The 24,629-nt window shown below is 42.0% G+C and overlaps 1 protein-coding gene across 1 annotated transcript in view; it reads right to left on the bottom strand.

The window, feature by feature from the left end:
• LOC113140600 (adhesion G protein-coupled receptor L1-like) overlaps positions 1-24,629 on the bottom strand; it is a 113,743-nt gene that overhangs the window by 9,290 nt on the left and 79,824 nt on the right. Inside the window, exons 3-5 of the mRNA XM_026324504.1 lie at positions 13,855-14,037; positions 971-1,184; positions 311-329 (exon numbers count right to left, since the gene is read on the bottom strand). Of these exons, the coding sequence (XP_026180289.1) occupies positions 311-329; positions 971-1,184; positions 13,855-13,924 (303 nt within the window). The 5' untranslated portion in view covers positions 13,925-14,037. The remainder of the gene's footprint in view (positions 1-310; positions 330-970; positions 1,185-13,854; positions 14,038-24,629) is intronic.

Below are 24,629 nucleotides of genomic sequence, written 5' to 3'. Positions count from 1 at the left end.
GAAAGGTAGGGAAGGGAGTAATTTCACACTAGACTAGATCATGTGACAGCTGCACCCGAGGGGAGGTGGGAAACAGTGGGGGGTTAAGGGGGGTGGGTTGAAGGATAGAGAAAAGGATGGAGGGAGGAAAGTGGCAAAGAGAGGGCGAGTGACGTAAGACCCTCCTCTCCTGGGGGATTGTGAGTGGGAGCAATTAGAGGTGAGAGAACAGGGAAGGACAAGGGGGGCTAAGGCAAATACTCTACTTACCACACATATAGGGAAAAATTCATGCACGAAATACCTACATCTAAACCATATAGCTGCATGCCTTCTCACGTTTGCACACCCTGAGAAACGCACACACAAAACAAAGGATATATATCCACACACATATGCACTTACTCATTCTTATCACATAATCTTTCTCTAACCAGCTTTTAGCATTTCTCCCCACTGCTGTCTCTCCCTCTCTTTATATCTCAAATCTCAGCTTCACTCACTCTATCATCCCATCATTTCGAGCAGTCTTTTTCCGTCCTTTACCCCCTCAGTTCTCTCCTCCACTCCCTGCCACTCTGCTCCCTCCCTGGCTCTCCCCCCAAGCTAGCACCCTGTGCCTCCATTACATGCATGATGGATAGCTGGGAGAGGGCTTCGATTGATCTGAGCTCAGAGGAAGCAGATGCTGAGCACAAACACAGAGAGAAGCTGTAGGAAGCCCTACAAATACTCTTGCAACAATCCAAAATGCAGATACACACATGCGAGCAACTAAACACACATATACAACACCATACACCGAGATGTATTGGTGTTGTGCAGAGGACAAGGACGCTGACTTCAGTCTTCCACATAAGATATTAACACCTCATGAGGAAAGCAGGAAATTTTGGAAGAATTAGGTTGTGAAATAGTATCTTGTTTCTCCTGCCAATAACAGGCCCTGGGTCTCTACAAACACACTACATCCAAACAGATCAATAATTACCTCTGTGACATTATCTTGAAGGCGTCAGGCAGGTAGCACTGAACATTCTCCATCTGGAAGGGGTCTGCATCACAGATCTTGTCATCAGTGCGGCCGTAGTTAGCCGTCTCAATCATGATGACATCACTTCCAGGGCAGCGCAACTCAATGGGGTAGCCTTCGCAAGCCAGCTCTCGACGCATCAAGCCGAAGGGCATCATTGACCGGCTCAAAGCTGGAGTGGAAAGAGGAAGAGAGAAAAAAGTTACTGATAAATCATTGAACGTTTGAATAGTTTTAGGATGTACTTTGTTATTTAACTGCTGATGTTTAAAGTTTGACAAGAACAGGTGCAATGAAAGTGGCTCAAGCAGAGAGCTTTGGCGGAGCTCTCCTCGGCAGTGTCAAAGAGAGGACAAGGTATATATGGAGTGTTATGTTTATTGTACAGCACTTTTCACGCAGACACGACAACATGGTGTTAAAACATAAACATGCACTTGAATAGTAAATACAAATAAATCAATATCACACGGGGGGTCAACTAAAGGCCAGTTTATACAGACAGGTTTTTACTTGGCTTTTAGAAGTGCTCATTGAGGTGTTCCTTTTAATCTCTAGTGGCAAATTGTTCCTGCTTCTATGTGTGTAAGCAGAGGAGACTGTGTCCTTGTTTCATGGGTGTGATGCTGCGAGAGCAGGGACATGTAGTTTTAGTAGTTCTGCAATATACGCTGGGGAGAAGCCATGTAGACCTTTGTAAACAAAATAAATTCTCAAGTAACAAGGCAGCCAGTGCAGAGTAGCTAAAATTGGTGTAATTGGTGTAATATGATCCCTCTTCTGTGGGTGATAGCTGATTTTTGGATGTGTTGTAGGTGTATTACTGTTTTTTTTTTTTTTTTTTGTTGTTGTTGTTGTTGTTGTTTTTTTGAGAGTCTGCATCAAAGTGCACAACTGTAGTCAGTCAGAAATTAACGTGAGTTTTTTTGGCATCGGTTTTCTCCCGATATTCCTCAGAAGAAAACAGGCTGATCTTGCTTAGGATTTATGTGAAGGTTAAAATTAAATTCATAATCCAAAATTATACTGAAGTTTGTAACCTGTGATTTTTTTTTTTAACTAGGTATTCCATCCTGCAGAGTCCATTTTAAGTTTTCACCCAATCCTTAATATTTCAGCTTTGTATTGTCCAATTAAAAACTATATTTTTCATGCATTGGTTTATTGACATTAGACAAGGACCCATGTCTGAAGGATCAATGGAAACATATAATTGCATATCATCAGGATGTATAGTGATTGCACCTGATAACAAAACTAAGAAGAAGCATGTACAAAGGGAAAAATAATGGTCCAAAGCAACTTGTTTGGTCTGACCTGCAGGTTGCCACCACTTTTCCAAGATGTAATTTTCAGTTAGGAATGTAGAACATAAGTTTGTCAAGCAGTTTACTAACATATAGAAGATTATATATAGGCCCCTAGTTACTCAAAGCCCCACTACCTAGATTGGGCATCTTAAGTATGGACCGCAGTTCTTAAATGCAATGAAGAAAACACCCGACTGAAGGAAGCTGTTCAATATTTTCTGTCTGCCATATAATTTAAAATCTCATTTAAAAGGATGCAAAGGAATCAGCTTTGCAGGTGGAGGACTTACTCTAATTTTTGCTTTGAGATATGTGATTTTTTCTGGAAAGAATCTGCAAAAGGATTTTCCACATTTTGGGGGGTTGACATTACCATAATCAACTCATAATTAGTTTAAGATTGTGTAGTTGGTCCTAAATAACATTGTGGGATTATTTTCATTATTATTATTTTCAATCATATTTGTATGTTTATTCAATTCAATATTATTATTATTACAATTTTAACTTCTGGAGCTGGACCAAAGCATATGTGAAATTTTTTATATGGTTAGGTACAAAGTCAACTTTATTAGTAATGGTTGTTACAGTGAATATGATGCCCACTTTTAAGGCTGGGCTGTGATGCGTCTAAATTCTGGATGGAGTCAGTTCACAAATATGGCCAAGGGTCCAGGCATAGTAATGATGCTGTCAGGTGGGATGCATGGAAAGAGGCATGAGCCCTAAGGACTTTAGACTGCTATTGCAGCCCTCTTCAGTTATTTAAGAATGTCTATGTTTGCAAGGGTTCTCTTGAGGGGATTTGCAATGTGTTATACCGGGAAAGCAGGAACACAAAAGGTTAGAGACATCTGGTCAGGGTTGTGGTGAGATCTCCATCTCAGTGAGATTTTTCCTGAGGGTGTTTGTGATATGTGGGGGAGGAAGGTGGGAGTGTTGGATGAAAAATTGAGTATTGGATCTGACAGAAAGAGTCTCTTTAGTCCTTGAGTTAGGCACATGACAAGGTCAGGGAGGTTCTCATAGCTCAGATTTGCGCTGAGGACCCTGTACCCTTTCCAGTTTAGGTGGATGCCATCTGTCTTGAAAATGGCAGTGTCGTCTAAACATAGCAGTGCTAGCTCCATGCAGAAAATTTGAAATTCTTACTACTTTAATTCAACCTTAATTTAACCAGGTAAAATTCCATTGAGGTTAGCAAACTCTTATCACAGTAAAACCCGGAAACCAAGGATCTTACTACATAGCATAGAGTGTATCCCCTGCCAGACAGCCTCAGCAGGAGATGAAGGCACTGACTCAGCCCTCTCTTCCCCACTACTGTGCTGAAATCCAAAGAACGGGTTGTTTTTTTTTCCCCTTCCTGACACTGAGTTAGCACTGCTTAGGTTTCAGCTGCTGTCCATTCAGGAGGAGTGCCCATCTGGGTCAATGTCAGTGTCAGTCATCCCAGACATGCTCTGCAGCAATGTGCTACATGATTCACTACCGTTGGACTTGCTCATATTTCTAAATGCCACCAATTTATGCAACGGGGACTTGAGTTCAGTTGTGTAACTAACGCCATTAAGGCTGAATGACTACCACAGACAGACTTCAAATCTTTTATGCCTCGCCAGTGTGCAGTGCCAGTGCCAAATCACAAAGGCCTAGATGCAAAAGCGCATACTAATTAAAGCACTCGGAGACGCAAACAGCAGGCAAGGCCAGACAAACAAGTCTACACACAAATGCAAAAACCCACACAGGCAAATTAGCACATATGCAGACGTACTGGGCCAATGAGTGTGCACGTTCACAGTCAAGCACAGATATGCTTGCATGCAGGCATGCATGCATACACACATACACACGCAGAGTCCTGGTGTTACAGTGTGATTACAATGCGTAGTGTCAGCGTGTGGCCGTGTTCCCTTAACTACCCTGTGGTGTAAGTACACAGCAGCAAACAGCTGGCCAGCGATTAGAACCACACAGTGAGCCATGAGGAGAGTATAACTAAAGGGGGCCAGTAAGAGTGATCACGCATAGTCCTCTTACACTGTGGACCAACTCAGCAGGAACTTAGCCCCCACTAGAGCAGGTATATAACACTTTAAACATACTTAACATACCAAACACATTTTACATGGTCAATATTTCTGGCTGCTCAGGGTCCATTTACAGCCATGCCGCTGAGCACTAATACAAATAGCTACAGTGGAAGGGCTCATTTCGAAGAGAAGTTGATTTTGTTTCTTGGCCGTTGGTTGAGTTAGGACTAGGCTGTTGTGACAGCAGTAAATAAATACAGGTCATTTTTGAACAGTTTTGGTTGATAATGGGCCACTTCAATGCTGGTACTTATGCTGATCAGCTTGTGTTTTTGTAGATAATTTCAGCTTTTTACCACTGTTATGTCTGGCGTATCACTCATTATTTATGTAGTCAAACTGCGCAAGCTCTTAGCAAGACAAATGTGTTTTGGAGTAAAGGATCAAACAAAATATAATGAGCCTACTGAATTTCAATTATATATATATATTAAAAAAAAAAATCACAGATCCAGTTTTTATGCTGAATGTAATGTATAAACTCTAGTTCATTATCTTTGTCATGTATTTCTGTTTCTGGCCCCAACTGTCACAGCATATATTTAGATATAATTGAGACGAGTCTTAATTGAGCCAGGACACTTCAATGGCGGCAGAAACCATGATAATTAGCCTATTTTTGGCACCATTACAAATTTCTATTTCTGCCATATTGGATTATATTTCAAACCTATATATTTCACACCTTCGCATCCACTGTTTGACAAGTTCAACATTTAAGCTGCAGTTTACTATGTAAATATATTAGGGTGCACCTTACATACCAATTTCTGTAGCAATGTTTGAATGGTGTATTCACAAACAAGTGTGGAACTTAACTTCAGGGTTTCAGTGTCTGTGTGTGTGAGAAAGAGTGTGTATGTGGTTGTGTGTCAGCCAGATGGCCTGAGGCCTAGCTGGAGCTGTGGCTGGCTGTGAGCTGAGCTGAGATGAGATGAGCAGAGGATAAGCTTGGACTGGCCATGGGCTACGATTGTCCTTCACTCTGCAGGAATCCATTAAGGTTTCAGGGTCTCGTCAGCCAACACACACAGAGACCCACACACACACGCGCATGGCCATTTAGTCCTGCCTGTCAGGCTCATAATAGCTGGATGACAAAGTGTCTTTCTCAGCAGCAGCCATATGTATAGGTGATTCTAATCCCTCATAGTGAGACTATGACTCATCTCCCACACTATATAAAACTGTGTTAATATCTGTCATCCCAAAGAAATGGTTACCAATTGTCACACACACCGATAATGATATGAGCCAATTTGATAATTATATGAGCTGATTTGCATGGATGTGGCAGTGTTCGTGATCTCTCTCACACACACATAGAGACACATACACACAACAGACAGGGGCCTGGTGTCACTCCAGGGCAGCTGGTGTTACGGGCTGAAGCGGTTGGCTTCATAATAGAAGCTCCATACAAATTAAGAGCAAGAGAGAGAACTGATTGGATTTGACTCATTATCCTCGCACAGTAATTAAAGCCTAAGGGTGAATAGATGCTTGGACCCTCAGTCAGAAATATAATTTTGCAGAAGCCAAGCCAGTCTTTGCACACACTCATTCTTTCCCCACCATTATAAGACTCTACAGCTATTTTCCCTCTCATGCATACACACATACACAATACAAATGTTCGTGAAGAAGCAGCATCATTTGAGGATGAGAAGACATGACCTCCAACCAACAGTCGTGACCAACACTTGAGAAAGTTAAAAGAAAAGCTTATTTGTTTTATGAAGCCAGAGTTGGACAAACTACATTTAGAAAGTTCACAGCATGAATATGAAAAGATTAGTCTTTATTGAAACATTACCAACAACTTTCCATCATCAGCAGTTTGCTTTCAAGCGTTAAAGTACTTTGATTTCAGTATCTCAGACAATTTGACCTTGGATTATGTTATCACAAATGCACTATAGTATGTTTTTTCAGAAATAATCAAATGAGAAAGTATGGTTGTGATAGCGACTTTGCAATTGAGTCACAATAGGTGATTATGCTTGTGGAGCTCTGTGGCCCTAAGGCTGACTTGTTAGCCAAAATGTAATCAGCCTCTCTTAGCCCCTCTGTCTGTCATTTCTTATTGCTGCTCATTAGCATCACACTGAAGCTCCAGACATTCTCACCAAGCAGTTTAGAAACTGGACATGCTGCTGATTAGATGGGATTCTTGTTACATCATCATCCTAAAAGTGAACTTTATGTGTCATTAAAGCTAATAACAGAGTATTCCCTTTTTGCCCAGTGATAGCAGTGGAATATTAAAAAGTACACTTCATACATTTACATATGCCCTCAGCTTAAGCTCTGGCCAAAACTTCCTAAGCTTCAGGTTAGTTCCTTAGAAAAGCTGGCAATGAAGAGAAAATCATTTTACAGTTATTGGACAGAACTGAGACATCTTAGTGATGGGAATCCCTCTCTAGGACAGAATCATCCCTACCAATTTTTCCAGTACTTTATCAGTTTAGCTCTCTATCTTAGCGACTCATTTAGCCCCGCAAGTTAGCGTAATGACTCGCTGGAGCATGGCCTGTCACCACAGACAAGCTGAGGCAATGCGGCCAGAGCTGTCACATCCTGGCAGCTTTCAAACCGAGGAGTTGTGACAAAGTGACATCCTGAGACAAACCTAAAGGCCTAACATGAGAGTGCACGGGGTGGGGGCTGCATAAGCTTGTGAAACTGTGTGTGTGTTTGTGTTTAAGGACAGAAGAGGGTAATGCTGGCCTCAAAGCTGGGACGCTATCTCATCTTCTCTGACTCCTCTGCTTGTCTCCTACAGGCGAAGGAGACGGAGGAGATGAGATGAGGAGCGACTATATGGGTAGTCACCAGCAATGCTATAAGGTCAGAACAACGCAGCACCAAAATGACACGCATTCATAGTGATGGAGTTGAGTCAAGCTAACAGAAAGGAAGGGAAAATGGAATGGCAGAGCAAATGACACAAGGTAACAATAGAAAAAGGCAAAACCCATCAAACTAGATGTTGGCAGAAGCTGAACATGACGACCGGTCTTTGTGAACTCACAAGGTCATCAATATAAAAGGAGTAAGGAGACAGGTTCATGGGAGAGAGGATCTCTTATTGTCCTCATCAGCTCAACACAGCCAACCTGTCTCAGCAGCCCAGTCCTCTAACTGAACTGAATTACAGCACAGCCCATAACATTACATCATTCATAAGAGAATTAAATGTGCCCCTCCTGGAAATGGGATACACACACCCTCATGAAACACACATTCATGCATTTGCAATGATGCACACACCAAATTCAGAAAGCCTAACCCTCATCCATCCTCAACCTCAAGAACTCTCAGTGCACATTGACAAACTTTGCTGTGGGGCAAACTAGCAGGCATAGCAGTGAGATTAAGACAGGCGGTTAAAAAGTCGCTGAGACACTGAGCAACACACACAGGCATATACACACACACACACACACATGTACATACTTGAGGAGGGAGGCGAGACAGGACGTGCTCATACTGTCAAACCACTTCATTGCTGGCCTGGGCGCCTAATTATGCAATAACAGCGCCTCAGCGGGGGGAAGCAGCATAGCCCAAAATAAAAATCAGCCTGCCTAAAAAGTAGGAGATTCACCCGGTGTAAAATATCCTCCATCTCCCCAGGGAGGGGAGCTGTGCTACAGGCCCAACACAACTCTATTCTGTTGTCTGTTACCAGCACATATCACAAGAGGCAGGCCAGCAGACAGTGAGTCAGACCTAGATTCTTATAAACACTGGTGGAGTAAAACTGCAGGTGCTGCAGGGAAACTGCCACAGGGATGAGGGCCGAATGGAACAGAGACATAGAAGCAGAAAAAAAAGTGAGAAAGATGGAGAAAGACTGAGGAGAAGAAAGTGATAAGAAAAAGGAGGGAGAGTGAGAGGTAAAGTGTGGAGGAGCGAGGGAGAGTGAGTGAATACTATGCAAGGACTGCTGTCAGAAAGATGTGTGTGTGCATTTGGAAGAGTTGCAAGTCGCATCCAGAGAGCTGTTAGAGAAGATGAGTGTCAAAGCCCAGCCCTGCCGCTGCATTAGACACTTAATTAACCTCTTATACACTAAGCCAAAGGCTTGGACTTGTGAACACAGCGTGTGTCTGTGTGTACTTTTCCTACGCATGTTTATGAGCATGTTAACGGTTTTGCAAATATATATTACTAGCTGCTCCTGTACCTTTCTAATCTATAAATTAAAAATGAATTTGGCTGTAAAGAGCTACTGAATCCCATATTTGTGTGTATTCCATCTTGTTCACCTGCAGTGCAATTCACATACAACGTATAGTTTCCTTCTCTCGTCGTGTTTTTTCTTCCTCACCTCAGCACCATCCCTCAATCCCTCATCCAATTTCATCCACCTCTTGTTTACCCCTCCATTACCATCCTCTTCACCATCCACTCATTCTCTCCATGTCTTCATTTTTCACTTTTGTCCTGACCTCTCGCCTCTGGTTTCCCCCTTTTCCCTTCCAATGCTTTTCCTCCTCCTTCCCTCTCTTTAACCATTTCTGCTCTACTCCAACTGCCCTTGGCTGTCAGCAGTAGGCTGCTGCTGCTAAATATCAATCTGAAATCCACAACACACACCGGAAGCAAATGCACATGTTCTTGAGCGCATGATTTGACTAAAACATACAGACACCTTTGCACTAGGTCATGAACCAGCGTGAAAACAGTCCTCCACGGTGACAAAGCCTCACAGATTGGCAGCTAGGCCCAGAGAGAGAAGAGGCAGCTATCACACGACTGTACAAACAGGAACAGAGTCCCCAATCCTTTATGTAGGAGCTTGTTTGCGGTACACAAATCAATGTGCACAAACTAATATACCTCAACACTCACAACTACGAGCAAATACAAACAAATTGAGCACACACAGACACACACAGACACACATAGAGACAGACAGAGACAGACAGAGACAGACAGAGACAGACAGACAGACAGACACACTAATACTGTGAACGCATGAATAAACAAAAAGGCACAGCCCCTGTATACAGACACAGACACATGAGAGTGGGATGCGTCATCTTCAAAGGGAGGATTGAAAGACACACCGCCACTCCGCCTGGCCTCTCCCTCCCTCTCCCCCCTGTCCCAGACTCCCAATATATGTTCAAAGGCCATCCATTAACCTTTCACTCACACAGGACTCTTTGTGATCTACTGCTCTCAGCCAAGGGCTTTGAAGAGCACAACAACCCCCAGCACCATGGAAGAAGAGCGAGGGAGGTACAGTAGCAAATACGAGAAATACAGGAAGAGGCAATAGAAATGAAAGTAATAGGAAAGGTGGGAATGACAATGAGCAAATCTGTCCACTTTTAACAGATAACAGGTAGAAGATAAGGAAGACAAAAGAACACAGGGAGCAGGGTTGATTCACCACAAGTGAGGTTGGATAGTGGGTAAGGCAATAGACAGAGGAAGAAGAAGAGGAAGAAGGTGGAAGAGAAAGGGGGGAGAAGAAGTTGGGGGAAAAACATCACGACACAGCGAGGGAGTATTAGCTGAGGTGTTAGGGGAGAGAAAGCAGAAAACGAGAGGCGAGTGTTAAGAGTGAGAGAAGCACCGATTGTTGCTAATAAGATGGGGAGGCAATGAAAGCTTGAAAACACACACAAGAGGAAACGACAGAGAAACTGGGAAAAAGCTTTACAGCAGTTCTTTATTGCAAAATCCAGATGATATGCAGCAATATTCACAAGCCGCTAGATTAGCAATTAGTGTCAGGGAAGTCTGTAGATTTCTGTTTTATGGCAGAGAAAAAACATGGTGAAACATATTCAAAGGTCATTTTCAGACAAAATGAGAGTGTTTACTTGTCTCTATAAACAGATACAGAACCAGCTAGTTCTGATGGCCTTAGTCTATAAAACACAAAGCTATTAGAAACTTGAAAATGCCACTTGTCTGTAGAGTTCCAAATTTTTTACTAAGTCTGATGCAAGTCATCTGTCTGTAATTTGTGGCAGCTCAGTTATACTCATTTATCTTGTGAAAAAAAAAAAAACAACTGAGCTCTTAAAGCTACTTCCCATGTGAATCCAAACCTGTGAAATATTTAGCATAACAAGTCAGCAGACACAGATCACTGTGATGTGAAAGACATAATTCTGATTCTGATCATAGCGCTTAAAGCACCACATAAAATTACTGGCAAACAGTAATTAAGCACAGCTTTAACAACAGCAGGTGTAGCAGATAGGAGCAACAAGAGGAAATTTAGTCTGACAGTTTCACCTCTGACTCGTCTAAATGTACGGTATGTAGTTATTCTAGTGTCATCTATTACTGATCAGCTATGATTTTTACTGTTCTGTCTGAAGTGTGCTGAGTTTTTCAGGCCAGTCTGCTAAAAACCATGGGGCTAGAGTTTACAAAACACATTAACACAACACAATACAGCAAATTAAACAAGATGCCAACTGCATATAAAGGTGTGTGCAGTATAGAAAGGCACTGTGGCTTTACTGCCTACTCTCTAAATATTATTGCTACAAGCCTGTAGCCTCCAACAGTAGCCTGTTCATATGAATTAGTGAGTAGGTCGCGTTTTTATAATTATCATTTTATTTTTAGAGTGCTAAAGAATTCAAAATTGGATGTGGTTTCAGTTAAATATTTTTTAGATCTTCACTCAGAATTTGAGATCTAAGGTTGAGCACTTAAGACACAAAATAACTGTCAGCTCACTCGTAAAAAAAGCATCCTGAGTAGTAGTGAAGTCTTCATGTGGTCGTCCATAAAAAATAACTACCCAGCCCTGCATTATAGAAAACAAAATACTGCACTGAGATCAGTCCCCATTCAGACATTCTGTCACCACCCAAGGACAGTAGAGAAACTAAAGCACTTTGTTGAGAAGATGTGTAAAAAGAGCTAGTCCCCAATCCTTGAATACTCTTCTGTGGAAAAGACACAAAAGAGAAAAGCCAGGGAGAGGAGGGGAAGACAGATAAAAATGTCTGCGTGTGCAGGAAAGGACCAGGGGCCTTTCCACGCCACTGATCTGAGAGCAAAGGCTTAAATACAGGGGAGATGAGAACAGATTCCACCAGTCAGTTGGCACTGGCGTTCTGATATGAGTGGCACACACATGCTCATATGCACACACACCCATCTGGACATGTGACTTCACTCACATAATTACATATTCAGACTCTTGCACATACACATCACTATGCACTCATTTATATACTGCGCGCACACACACACACACACACACACACACACACACACAGACACAGACACAGACACACAGTAGAGTATATGGTACCTAAATACTTGCAAATTCACATATGTCACAGGCATTACAGAGTGAAAGATCTGAGTAAAAATGTGTATACACATGCACACACCAATGCTTGTGTTGTGCTAAATGAAATCTCTGTGTCAGAGTTTCATCACGTACAGCACAGCTGCTTGCAATGCCTGCCACATTAAGCAAGCCTAATGGGCTTTCAGAGCAACAACACTGCATATGAAGGGTTGTGTATATTTGAGCTTTCTGCAGAAGCAGCAGGACATCCTGTCGGTCGAGGTACGCATGTCAGTCTTACAGGGAGCCTGCCAGGACAATTGAGAGAAGATGCTCTGTATACGTACCTACAAACATATGGCTTTATTTGCTTGGTGCAAATGGGTCTGCGTTCATTGATAAAAAATGTTGTCTTTGTCTCACAGAGCCACCAATGTTTGACAGTGATTTGGAGAATTTCAAGTGATTTAAAAGGATAAATATTCATGATGTGAAATGGCCAAGTGAATGAGATTTGTATGACAGCAGGGAAGAAGTGCAATATGTGTACAAAGCTCATGCTGGTTAAGAACATTTGCATTAAAAAGGTGCTTCCAGAGACGAATAAATGGGTGAGTGTTAGGGGTAAATATTAGAATGTGCAGTGAGGAACAGAGTGAGGTTAAACCATAGCAGATTATTCCGGAAGCAGAGGAGGAGCAGGGGTATACATTAGACTGTGAAGTCGTGTGTGATGATCCTGCAGGTTTCCAAATGTGCTCTGATTAGTTCGAGTGATTTCAGCAGCTCTAGTCACATCTAAAGTCCTTTAAATACTACCTCTCTTGTTCACATTTCTTTTTTTTTCCTTCTCCTCTGGTCACACTACAATGGATATGATACATTAAAGCCAAAAATTAGCTGCCAAAATTATGTACACCACAATGGTGTGGGTGAGCATGAGCATGTCTGTGCCTGATTCCATTAGAAAATGAAGATTTTCTTAATTTCATCAAACCAAATGTTGTGCACGAGCTTTAGGGCTGCATACAGATAACAGTCAATTGATTATTAATGCATTATTAATACTCCCCAAGTGCCAGGTCACACAGATAGTTGGAGGCTCATTTTCACACAAATACACACACCCACACACACACATAAACACAAAGCAATACAGCGCCACAGGCCAAGTGTGTCTGATGGAACAGAATGTACGCAACACAAATCCAATGTTACAAAAGCAGCCAAATTAAGAGGGAAAGAAACAGCACCTCCTCAAATAAGAAATGCACCTGGCCCATCAGAGCGCACAGAGAAGGAGTGCTAAACTTAACGCTACCCTCCCTTGGTTTCTTTGACTCCTCCTGCTTCATTATTAGCCCCTCCCAGGGACAGTCATGTCTCTCCCTGACGGTTTTCCTCCGCCTCATCCTAGCTGTCCATCACCCAGTGGCTCCCTGGCATAGAGCTGACTGAGAGCATACAGCAGATGGTGTGTTGCTATCTGTGTGGCAGGCCACTAGCAGGACACCCAACAGCCCCTCCTTTCCATCTTCGGCCCTCTGCCTCCCCCTGCAATCCCTGTTCCTTCCCTCCTACACAGCTTCCAACACACACATACACCTTCCAGCATCGCTTCAGTCCAACCAGATCACCTGCTGCCAGGCTTACAACAGCACGTCCACAAACACAAAATGAAATACATGGCACATTCGAGGAGGTCACACATATGGCACCATTACATGCACGGATTCCCCCTTATACTCTTGCCACGCTCCAACTAACATCAAGATGACAAGAAATTTTATTGACATTCACACATACACTCTGCACCTTGCTCACTCTCTCTGTCTCCTCTAGAGACAGTTTGGTTAATCAAGTGCAGCGATTCTAGCCTGGCGAGCAAGTCATTATACTTACAACCTTCATCACGTAGCCAACATATAAATATTACATCCTCATTTGCAATAACCTAGTCAGGCCAGTTGGAGGGCACAATAGCATGATGAAGTAATACAAATCACACATATACAGTACTACATACTATACAGCATTTATATATATATATATGTATGTATACATACATAAGTAAACAGTGAATACATACCACATAAATATTCTAATGCACTGTGATAATATTAAAAATATAATACAATCTTTGCTACATACCTTGAGAGGATGGAGCAATGTTGCTAACAGCTATAGCACAGGTAAAGATGATCCAGACTGCAAAAGCCATGTTGGAGGCTGACCAGGGGGTAAAGCAGGGGGTGGGGCTAAAGCGTGGATGTAGTCAGCAGACACAGGTGAGGGGGCAGCACTTCCTCAGCTTACACCTCCCTGAGGGCGACCCTTGAAGCACAGAGGGATAGAAATAACAGAAAGGTAAATGCCTCATGAAACACTTGCCTATAACGATTAATTATTGTGCTGTTCTCATTCATTCCTCTCTCAGTGTGGCATTCAAATTAGACAGTGTTGACTAATTAATTCTACATTTATCACTGAAATATGTGATAATGCTGCCCCAAGACTGGCATAGCATACTAAATGTTACATCAGAGGAATGGAGAGGTGAGCGGCTCCCCCTGTGGTGGACAGGTAGTATGATCAGACATAGAGATCTGAGGCCATTTTGTGCAGGACAGCAACAGCTGTTGCCACTACCAGCTCATCACTCTACAGTGTTTGTACGCTTGATTGAATCAGACATGCTACATATGTTTTGGGGCTGTTAACAGTGCTATATTCAGCATGTGAAAAATACATGTCTTCTGTGTTTGTTTGTGTTTGCGTATGGCCGTGCACACAAAGCGCGACAGTGAAAAGTGGTGACTCAGTCAGCAGTGCCGTAGGGCTCACACATCTCATTTGCCTAATGAAATAAATCACAATCTGGAACTTTATCTCTGATTTTTTGACAGCGGAATCTGCTTTGCCCCTCCAGGGGCTTACAGACAGAAAACTGTAGAGAGGTATTGTTAGAGCTAATACTCCTCCTGCTGAGCCTGCTGATGAAACAGACAGATTGGACTAGGTCTATTTATATGTGTAAGGTTTTTTTTTTTTTTTTTGGTGTTGCTGGTGGGGGTTCTTTTGATCTTTCTAGGCCCTTTATTTGATTGAGCCTACAAATTTATACTGCGGGATTAAGATTAAGCATATGTGCACACTGACCATAGTGGTTTTATGTGACCTTTACAAGCCTTTAGTGGTTAACAGCCAAAACTTTCCAACTGTAGCATATTTCTCATGCCTAAATCACAAACACTGCACAAGACAGTTAAATGTTTCTGTTCATACAGTGGTACAGCTTTGAAAATCGCATAATTCAACAAAAATGTGATAAAGCTTCAAAGTGCTGAAATTAGCACATATGCTGTGACAGAATATGTGATGTGCTCAAACAGTGTGCAAAAAGGCTCTGAAAATATTTAATTGAAAATTCAAAGGAAATATTAAGAAAAAAAACAGGTGTGTTTTTTTTTAAACCCTAACCCTGATCTTAATTCTAACTCCTTCAAACCAAAATATCAGTCAGACACTCAATAATACTGCAAAAGTGGCATAAAGTCCTCACATTTTTTTATTATATAAATCTTTCTCATCCTTGCCGGTTTGCGTAGGCACAATGAAACAACGTGCAAGCTTGGTCAAGCGCTCATCTGGCTGCTAATACAGTATTGCCCCATTTCTTCATCATCACTGATTTGGCTTCCCCTCTGCCTTTCCAGCCCCTCCTCTTACTGACCTTCTCTGATATTTACCCTCCTCCCCAGTGGCAATGCCCAGCCCACAGCCATCGACCTGCCTGGGTGTCGCTGTGTGGATTAGTATGTTGGATGTCGTGGAGTACGAGGAAGACATGGTGAGATAAAAAGGGTGGGCAAACAGCAGAGAGGGAGTCAGAACGAAAACAGAACACAGAGTGCAGTGCACATCAGCAGCAGCGGCAGCAGCAGCAGCAGCAGCAGCAGCTGTTCTTTACCCCTGAATTTATTTCTATCATGTGCACAACACACAAACACACACAACCTCTGCCCTATTGCAGTCTGTGGCTTAGTTTGTTTGTGACCACCCTCTATGACCAGCAGCAGAGAGAAAAGGACATGCTCAGAGGGAGGGCAAGAGAGACAAAGACAGAGTTTAAAAAAAAAAAGTAAACAAATAGCAATAGACATGTGATACGGCACTGTAGAAAATTTGGCGGCTCCACACTCTCTCGCAGCCTTTCCTCTCCCAACCCCCTCGATCTCACTGTATTATTAATGGTCAAAAAGCGATCCCCTCCTGTGCAGTGACAGGCCTTCGTTTTGTTCTCCAACTTCTGTGGTTTAATAAGAAAAATCTGTCTTTCCTCTTGTTTCTTTTGACTGTGCCTCTGTCTGTACTGTTCAACAATAGCTCTCCTGTGGTCTCAGAAGATGAGGAGGGCCAAGGAAAAAGAGCAGGGAGGGAGAGTAGGTTGGGGATTGAGGGAGGGAAGGAGAGAAAAGTGCAGGGTGGATAAATTGATTTTATTTTCTGACAAAAAGAAAGCCAGCATTACTCAACACTCAGTTTCAATGTGGTAGGAAGAGAGCGCAGTTGGATAGGTAGAAGGCTAAAGTGAATGAAAGAAGAAACAAAGGCATGACAGAACAAACAAATCAGGGAACAAAAAGCCAAAAAAGAGAGGAAGCATCATGCATCCTGAGTAACTAATAACAAAGTAACAGAAGGAATAAAGGAAGTAAGTATTTTTAGCGAGAACGCATAAGAGAAACCGCTGAAAATAGCCAACCGAGAAGAGCAGAGGAATAATGGAAAAGCAGGAGTAATGACAAAAGATAAAGTATTGCTTCTTCTCTGTGAGTCAGTCTGCGTCTGAGTGGAAGAAGGTTAGGAGTCTTTGGATGGGTGTCTTCGCCCTCTGTGCCCTCCCTACTTGGAGGATGTTACGTGCCCGAGGGCAGAGGCTGACCTTTTGCACTGATCACATCCACCATTATTATCATCACTGTTTCTCTTCTAATAGAGCGGAACATCATATCCCTTTGAGACCAAAGCACATAGAATGGGAGTATGGACAGCAATTTCACTGTACTGGTGGGAAGGTGAGGAGGACGAGCAGGAGAGAAAGTGGGTGGCAGGGCAAATCATAGTCAGTCGTAGCAACACAAAGGAAGACATGCGGCTGTCTAAACAGAGCGGTGGAGTCGCACTTAAGTACACAGCTCTGTCATCTTGTTTCGAATGCTACCCTCTGTTTCTTCAGCTATTAATTTACAGGCTGCCTAATCCAAAGCAAATAACCTCATTATCCACTTCTATTAGATCATTACGATAATCACCATGATCATTAGGATCTGTTTGTTTTAGCAGACATGCTCATCAAAAACAGGGAGTCACAAGTACTTTTTAAACAGGGTGGGGGGTACTGTTAAAGGCTGTGTGTTTCTGTCATGAGAACCACTCTGGTTCACCTCATCACGCAAATTATTTCTGTGCAGAAGAAATAGGTATTTAGGACCATTACCCGACCAGAATCAAATGGAGGGAGAACAAAGAGTTTACGTAGACAGTTTTTGCTGCATAATTAGAAAAGCCGGTGCAAGTCTCAGAGCTGCTACTGCTCCAGGCTTTCTCTTGCCTGTTTTTCCCCTCGCTGAGGGGGTTCTGATATCAAAGGTGGGAAAGACGAGTACGGTAAGTGTCCATTCAGTGTGTGTGTGTGTGTGTGTGTGTGTGTGTGTGTGTGTGTGTGTATGTGTGTGTGTGTGGTCAGAAAGCTATAGATTCATACCACTAACTGTGAACTAACTGTAGCTTTAAAAGTGAATTTCCTAGTTTGCCAAAGATGTTTTGCACACTTTCTGGCAGCTGCTAACATCTTAATTAGCGGTTCAATACATTTGTAGATGAGGTATGTTGCATGAACAAGCAAAAATCATTCAGGGCACAGGGGGGCAACACAGGGATTGGGAAAACACACAACCTTATTCAAGTGGGAAAACATGTGTGATTGATTTAAAGATTTGACAGTCAAATTATGATGGGCAGTTTCCTCATGCAAAGAAAATTCTTTGCAGCTTAAGATGAAGTGGCAGCATTTTCCATGCTATTAGGATCGATGTTTATGCCTCAGATGCTTCAATAACAAATAGTTGGTTCAGTAGCAAAGCTCCCGCTATGAAGGAAATGATTGCCTCCTAGCAACCGGCACAGTCAAGTGTGCAAAACTGAATGGCAATCGCATCTCTTACGAATCAGAAAATGATGCACACTGCTGCATTAAATGTTTGTAATCAAGCAAAAATTCAGTTCAAATAAACTTCCAGCATACGCCTAAATTAGAATAAACAGCTACTTTTTTACTCAGTGCTGCTGGGATTTGGTATCAGTCAGGTCTGAGACAGGCACTTTAGCTCAGAAGAAAGTAGGCTATCACTAGACTCAGTGAAGGCTATCTATGTCGTATTAGAGTTTGATGAGACCAGGGAGAATGACGAAAACGTATGCTTCGCCGGGGGGCCCCTAAGTAATTCTCCATCTGACTCATCTGTGCTAAAGCTTTGTCACACTCAATACTCTTTTGTACTCTCTTGAGTTAGTCAAGAGGGAGCAATACAAGGAAGTGTAACAATAAATGAGGATGAGATAGAATTCATTAATTACTTCTTCACCTCCATAAAACTAATCACTCGCCAAAGTGAATATAATTATCCTACTTCTTCTTACAAAACGTAACAGACATACCATGAAATATCATTACCATCACCATCTGTGATCGAGCTTGGAGTGGGAGGCTGTGTTTTTACTGTTAAACCTGCCTTCCAGGATGCTGAGGTATGACAGTCAAATTTAATTCACTGATTATTCAGATTAGCCAAAGTGATGATTTGGCACAGAGTCCATGGGATTAGTTCACTGTGATTACGAGAAACAGCCACATTGAGGGCAAGGCATGGCATGGCATGACATTGAAAACAAGAGGAAACCATGACATTTTAGTGACTCTGAAAGAAAAATAATGCAAAAGTTAAATATTACATCTTCATAAATTACACAATTCTGCATAACAGTTACTGTACCAAAACAAGATCAAATCAACATCACTCCAGAAAAAAATATGATACTAGCTAGTATAAATCATTGACGGCCCAACCCCCCCACCCTCTATGACGGCATTGTTATCTTCCAGTTGGGCCTATCGCTAATCTCCCTAATCCTTTTTGGTGAGGCTATCGCTAGCAAAGACAACATAATAGCATTAGATATTATTCCTTTACAACAACCTGATTCTATTACATTTGCACTGATGCTCAACAGTGGCCATAGTGAGAACTGATAGCCTACTGTAATGTTCACACTAGAGCATTTATTCAGGGTGGATAATGTTGTTAAGCTAGCAGTGACTACACAAGCACATTCAGGTCAGATCATCCCAACACTTCTCCATTTACTGGGGTAGGTCAGTTAAGGCCGGAGCTCTGGTGTGGTAGTATCTCTCTGGCTGCTGCAGCAGGGCTGTTTACATAATGACACCATTGTGCCGCCTGTGTGCGGATGGAACATCAGAGCTCTTGTAATAGCCTGTGTATTAGGGCCAATGTGTTTGATTACTGACTCAGGGAGAGCGAGGATAGGCTGTGTAGTCAACAGGGAATAAGGCTCCCTCCAAAACAGCAACCAAGGGAAAAAAGACCTATTTGAAGAAACAGAAGGAAAGAGGGAAGAGACAAAAAAACAGGGGGAGACTTTAATGGAAGTGTGCTTTAAGGGAATGCAAATGAGACAGGGGAATCTGCAGAGCTGCAGAACACAGTGGAGGGATATCAAACAGGGCTAGTGTGGCTGTCGAAGAGGTAGAAGCAAAGGGAAGAGGGAAAAAAGAGAGTCCCTCTCACTTTATTCAATAGACACTCCTGTACCATATTTTCCTGCAGCATCTGCCATCGGCTGTAGCTCTACACAAATCCCAACCTACATACCTCCTTATCTCTAACAGTTAGTTTATTATAGTCCATTAGTTAGTTTTCTCTAACCATTATATATTTCCAAAAACATTAGCAGTCCAAAAAACACTCCACTGCCTGTAAAGCAACCAGGAAGGGCCCAGTATCTCTGAGTGATAGCTGTACATGCTAATCACAGTAGACAAGTATCTAAGGAGGGCTCACTGTGTGTGATAGCAACATGACATCTGCGAATGAGTGATAGATATAGTCTGCTCCTAGCCAGCCACTGAGTCAGTCTGTTCATCAGCACTGACATCACGCAGCAGAGAGAGCCTGCTCCCCGGCCTGGTCCTCAGTCCCTCCAGTACGGCCTATGATTTATTGTGGTGGTGAATAGCTTGTCACTGTTCATTATTACTGATGCAACAGGGGGCACTGTCACCACCCGTCAATGCTTGCCCTGTGCTGCCCACAACATTTGCCCGTGGAAATGACCTAAGTGGCCACCTGTATTTTCACACAAACACTAACTGCAGCCTCTAATGGGCTCTAATATCTTACAGGGATCAGACCTCTGACCCAAATTGGCAGCCATCTCTTAACCAATTGATTATCAGTGGAAAATATAAAACTAATTTATTCTGAAATTTTCAATCTGCAGAGGCAAAGATGTGAAGCCTTAAAAAGTAGTCACAGAAATTTGAGCACTACAGTTTCCGCAATGACTGTCTGCTCGGTTACATATAACTTAGGCTTGTTTCTAGCTTTTGATTTTTTTTTTATCTCATGCTTTATACTCATTTTCTTTTCCCCTGCTTCCCAATCTCACAGTCAAATTAGATATACACCATATCATTCAACCTGCGCTGTCAACTTTGTCAGCATAAGTTGTGTCAAAAATCAATAGGAGGAAATGAATAATTCACTGTGAGCATTAAGTCTAAACAACAAGAGTGATAACTGCCGGCCCTGACATTAATCTTATGAGCCACCAACAATGGATTATGATATAACATGATAATGTTATGAAATTGTACTCTCTGGTGAATCTTGCTCTCTCCCGCCCTGTGCATTGAGCTATTCCCAGATGTCACTTGGCTGTGACTGGCAGTCTGCCACCCCGATTGCCTGTGCATTGCCAGGCCCAGCTAGATCCATCTTCATTAAGGACAGAAGCACTGTGAGTTGTGTGTGTTATTATCAGTGTCTATTAATCTGAAAGCTGCAGCAGGGCAACCCCCACCTCACTGCTGCTCTACAGTACACCATAGCCAAGCACACTCTATGTATTTGCCTATCCACAGACCTCTCTTTCTCCCTCTCTCTAATAATGAGCGCGGCAACAGACTTAAACAATTTGCAGATAATGCATGCCCACTGCTAATTGAGGACGACAATAATTACGTGTTATTTGGAATTATTGAGCTACTAGATTCACTGAAGGCAAACTGTAGAAACCCACCCCCTCCTAAATTTAGGTGTTAATGTACTGTATGGTAAGTTGCACATGATCATGACTTGAAGCATTCACACACACACACACACACAAACACACACACACATATACACACACATACACACAGGGAAGAGCCCACCAGGGCACCACATGTGATGTTGACCCAGTTTAGATCTGTGGCACAAAGTAGAGCAGGGATTCAGAACAAAAAGAGACCGTGACATTTAAAAATAGGTTGACATTCTTTTCATCACATTGCTGAAACCCATACAATGGAAGTATCTATCTTTTGTGTCAACTAATTATTCTGTCACATCTTGTCACTTAAGCAACCCACACTCTGCACAGATGGCAGTGATCAAACTGACCAACAACAGAAGTAAGACCTACATATTTATATATTTATATATTTCATATGTTTTATTACTGTAATCGTTCAAACAAATCAACAGTCCCTTGAATTACAGCATGTTTGCTGTGGCAATATCTTTTTTCTTTAATTTACAGTGAAATGTATTTATAAAGCAACAAGTCCTCCAACCTAAACAACCTGGTAAAATATTTGTTCCTAACCTCTGATATGACCTTTTGGAGTAGTTCCTGAATTATCACACTTACAGGCAGCGGGAGATATGTCACACATAAACTGGGTTAAAATCACAGTTAAAAATACATAATTTTATTTAATTAAATTGATTTATTTTATTATTGTTAATAATAAATCAATCATTTTATTATGTTGTAATGTAATAGAAAAGGTTTAGTTTATTATTATTTATTATTATTATTACTTTATGTTGTTTTTGAAACAAATCGCAATCACTAGCCCAAATTTTTTCCTGCTCCTTACGTCTGATTAACTACAGTCTGCTGCAGGTTGCACATTGAATGTGAAGCAGTGTTGATGTTGATGTGGTGTGTTCAAAGGTTTTAAGAATGTCCTGCTTCCAAGTCTTAGCAGTCAGCTAATAAAATTGCTGCGTTTTTAAGTCTATTATATCACATCAGTGATGTCACTGTTCGATTCAATTTCTAGGTTTGTTTTTTTGGTTAAGACGCATTAGCTTGGGAGTGCTGTTTATTAGCCACACTTCTAATGCTGAAGCTTAACATTACTATATATAAATGACTCACACAAAGGCACGGAGTACTTAGCATTCCGAGTGCTTTATGAGCATATGCATCTAGCCTTTAATGTGAATCCACATTATTTAAACCTCAGATGAATGTATCTTTTATCAACCCAAGTGCCTTCTGTCTTTATGACAGCTGGGCAGTAGAGAGCCTATTTTAGTGCAATTTTAGCAATTCATGCAAAGTCCAACTTTAAAACATGTAGTTTCCTTGACCCTCTGTACTTGTCTGGAGTTAATCAGATGATTTTGCTGTGTATTGCGTAAGCAAAATAAATGGATGTTTTAGTTTATGCTTGTTTATGCAAACGTGTCTTTGTCCTTCTCCAAATGCATGCCTGAGTGAATTGTGTTTCAGCAACGGTGTGTGTGTGTGTGTATGAGTGATGTATCTAATTTGATAGTAGTGACCCCAATCTGCCTGCCAGGGTTATCCAGCTTTAGGATGGGTAGAGTGGGCATCAGGAGATTCTGACACAGCAGGCCTGGCTGACATGCCCCAAATTCTAAAACATGGCTGTCATTCACTTCCTTTTTCTTTTCCTCTCTCTCCGTCTACTTTTGTCACACACACACACACACACACACACACGCACATAAGTACTCCCATCACATACACATACATGAAGGTACACTGACACTGTTCACCATAAAGCATCCTTCATCACTATATAAGAAAAACTGAATAGGAATAAAAGTGTACATGTGCACATGAACTGAAACACACAAATATGTGGTCCTCTTATTCAGATAAATTGCTTCCTATAGTAAATACGTCCCTTCATTTTTTTCCACTGAATATGTAATTTGAATAGTGACAAGGAAATTGTTGGTCCTTCTTGTATAAATAACTCTGACAGAAATGCAAAAATAAACTCTTGACATCTTTATACTAGAAGAGTAAAATCAACACTCCAGCACAACAGTGGTTTAATCATCACCCAGCAGCCTGTGCATTTGTCTACTGCTCAACTGCCTAGGAACATGACAGGTAAATGTTCGACACTAGCATGCCCATTTTCCAGAAATAACACTCAGAACCACACAGAGAGCCTCAAGCTATGTGTGCAGCTACTATTACTACTGAAATTATTTTAGAATTTCTTTGTTCTCACCTCCTCTTAATCTGCCTCTTTTCCCCTGTTTTGAACAATACATGTAATCACACAAACACCCAACTGCATAAAGTACATTCATGCTGTGAGGTCCCAGAGGAGGGATGAGCGGTGGTGGTCTGATTATTAAAGAGGAGCTGTGGGAGACACAGCCCAGAGCCCAGAGCTCAGAGCCTCAGTCAGTCAGGCTGTAACAGGTGCTGCTTTCCACTGCCTGCTTCTGTTAATTACCAACAGCGTGATGCTGGAAATGCTTTGGTGCAATCCACACCAGGTGAACACCCATTAGTGCATGGAGAGGATCCAGAGGGTCTGTGCCTACTGCCTCCTCCACTATTGCTCATAGGCTGAACACTTCTATAATTTTCTGTTGTCGTGTGCACCGGTGTAATGATTACTTCATGAGACATGTAAACACAGACACAGACTTGCAATGTACACAAATAGTTCTGCCCTTACTTACACACTTTCTTTATTTTCAAATACTCATTTTTCCCTCCATCTCCTTCTGTCCCCAGAGACTCAAGTACATCAGTTCATCGACACGTTTTGTTCTGGTCAGCGGTCTCCATGGAGTCTCCTGTTTCATATGACCTTTCTAGCCCTCCGTTCTGGGAGTTTCAGGCGTCTGGTCACTCTGAATCACTCCTTCTGTCTGTCTCTGTTCAGGTAAAAAGGTTCGGCAGAGAAAGGGAACCAAGTGCATAATGAAAGATGAATAAACATCTCATGGCGCCTGCTGTTGCTATCCGAGTGAAGGATAGTACTTTTTGTACTGATCCACCTTATCGCCCCTCCTCCTTACCTCACACCTATGTCCCTCCACAACTCCCACCATCCCTGTACTCACATACTCCCTCCATTCCCTTACAGTTCTCATCCTATTTTCACATCTCATCATCAGATCCCAGTTTGCTTCATTCCCATCAATAATAAAAGAGTCTTTGACTGGGTGAAAATAAATAACTCTCATCCAATCAAGGAGGGGCTTACAGGCATTTCACCAGCTGCTCTGAGCCAATGGGATAAGAGCTTTAGTGGCTCAAATGAGATCAGAAGTGAGCTTGTGCTCTGATCCCCCTGAAAGAAAAGTAAATTATTCAGGTGACATTCTCTTGCTGCAAATTTCCCCTGAACCAGCATAACCATTTTAGGCTCTGGAGGGAAACCAGTTCATTTAAGGAAACACTGTTTTTTTCCACACAGAGAAAGATTCAAAATGCAAATAGGCCTTCAGTGACAGCAGCATTCAGTCATAAACTGAAACACTCTTAAAGATAACTAAACACATGCAAATGAC

The sequence above is a fragment of the Mastacembelus armatus genome, chromosome 8, assembly GCF_900324485.2.
Source record: "Mastacembelus armatus chromosome 8, fMasArm1.2, whole genome shotgun sequence".
Taxonomy (NCBI): Eukaryota; Metazoa; Chordata; class Actinopteri; order Synbranchiformes; family Mastacembelidae; genus Mastacembelus; species Mastacembelus armatus.
This window is presented reverse-complemented; position numbering and strand designations above follow the sequence as displayed.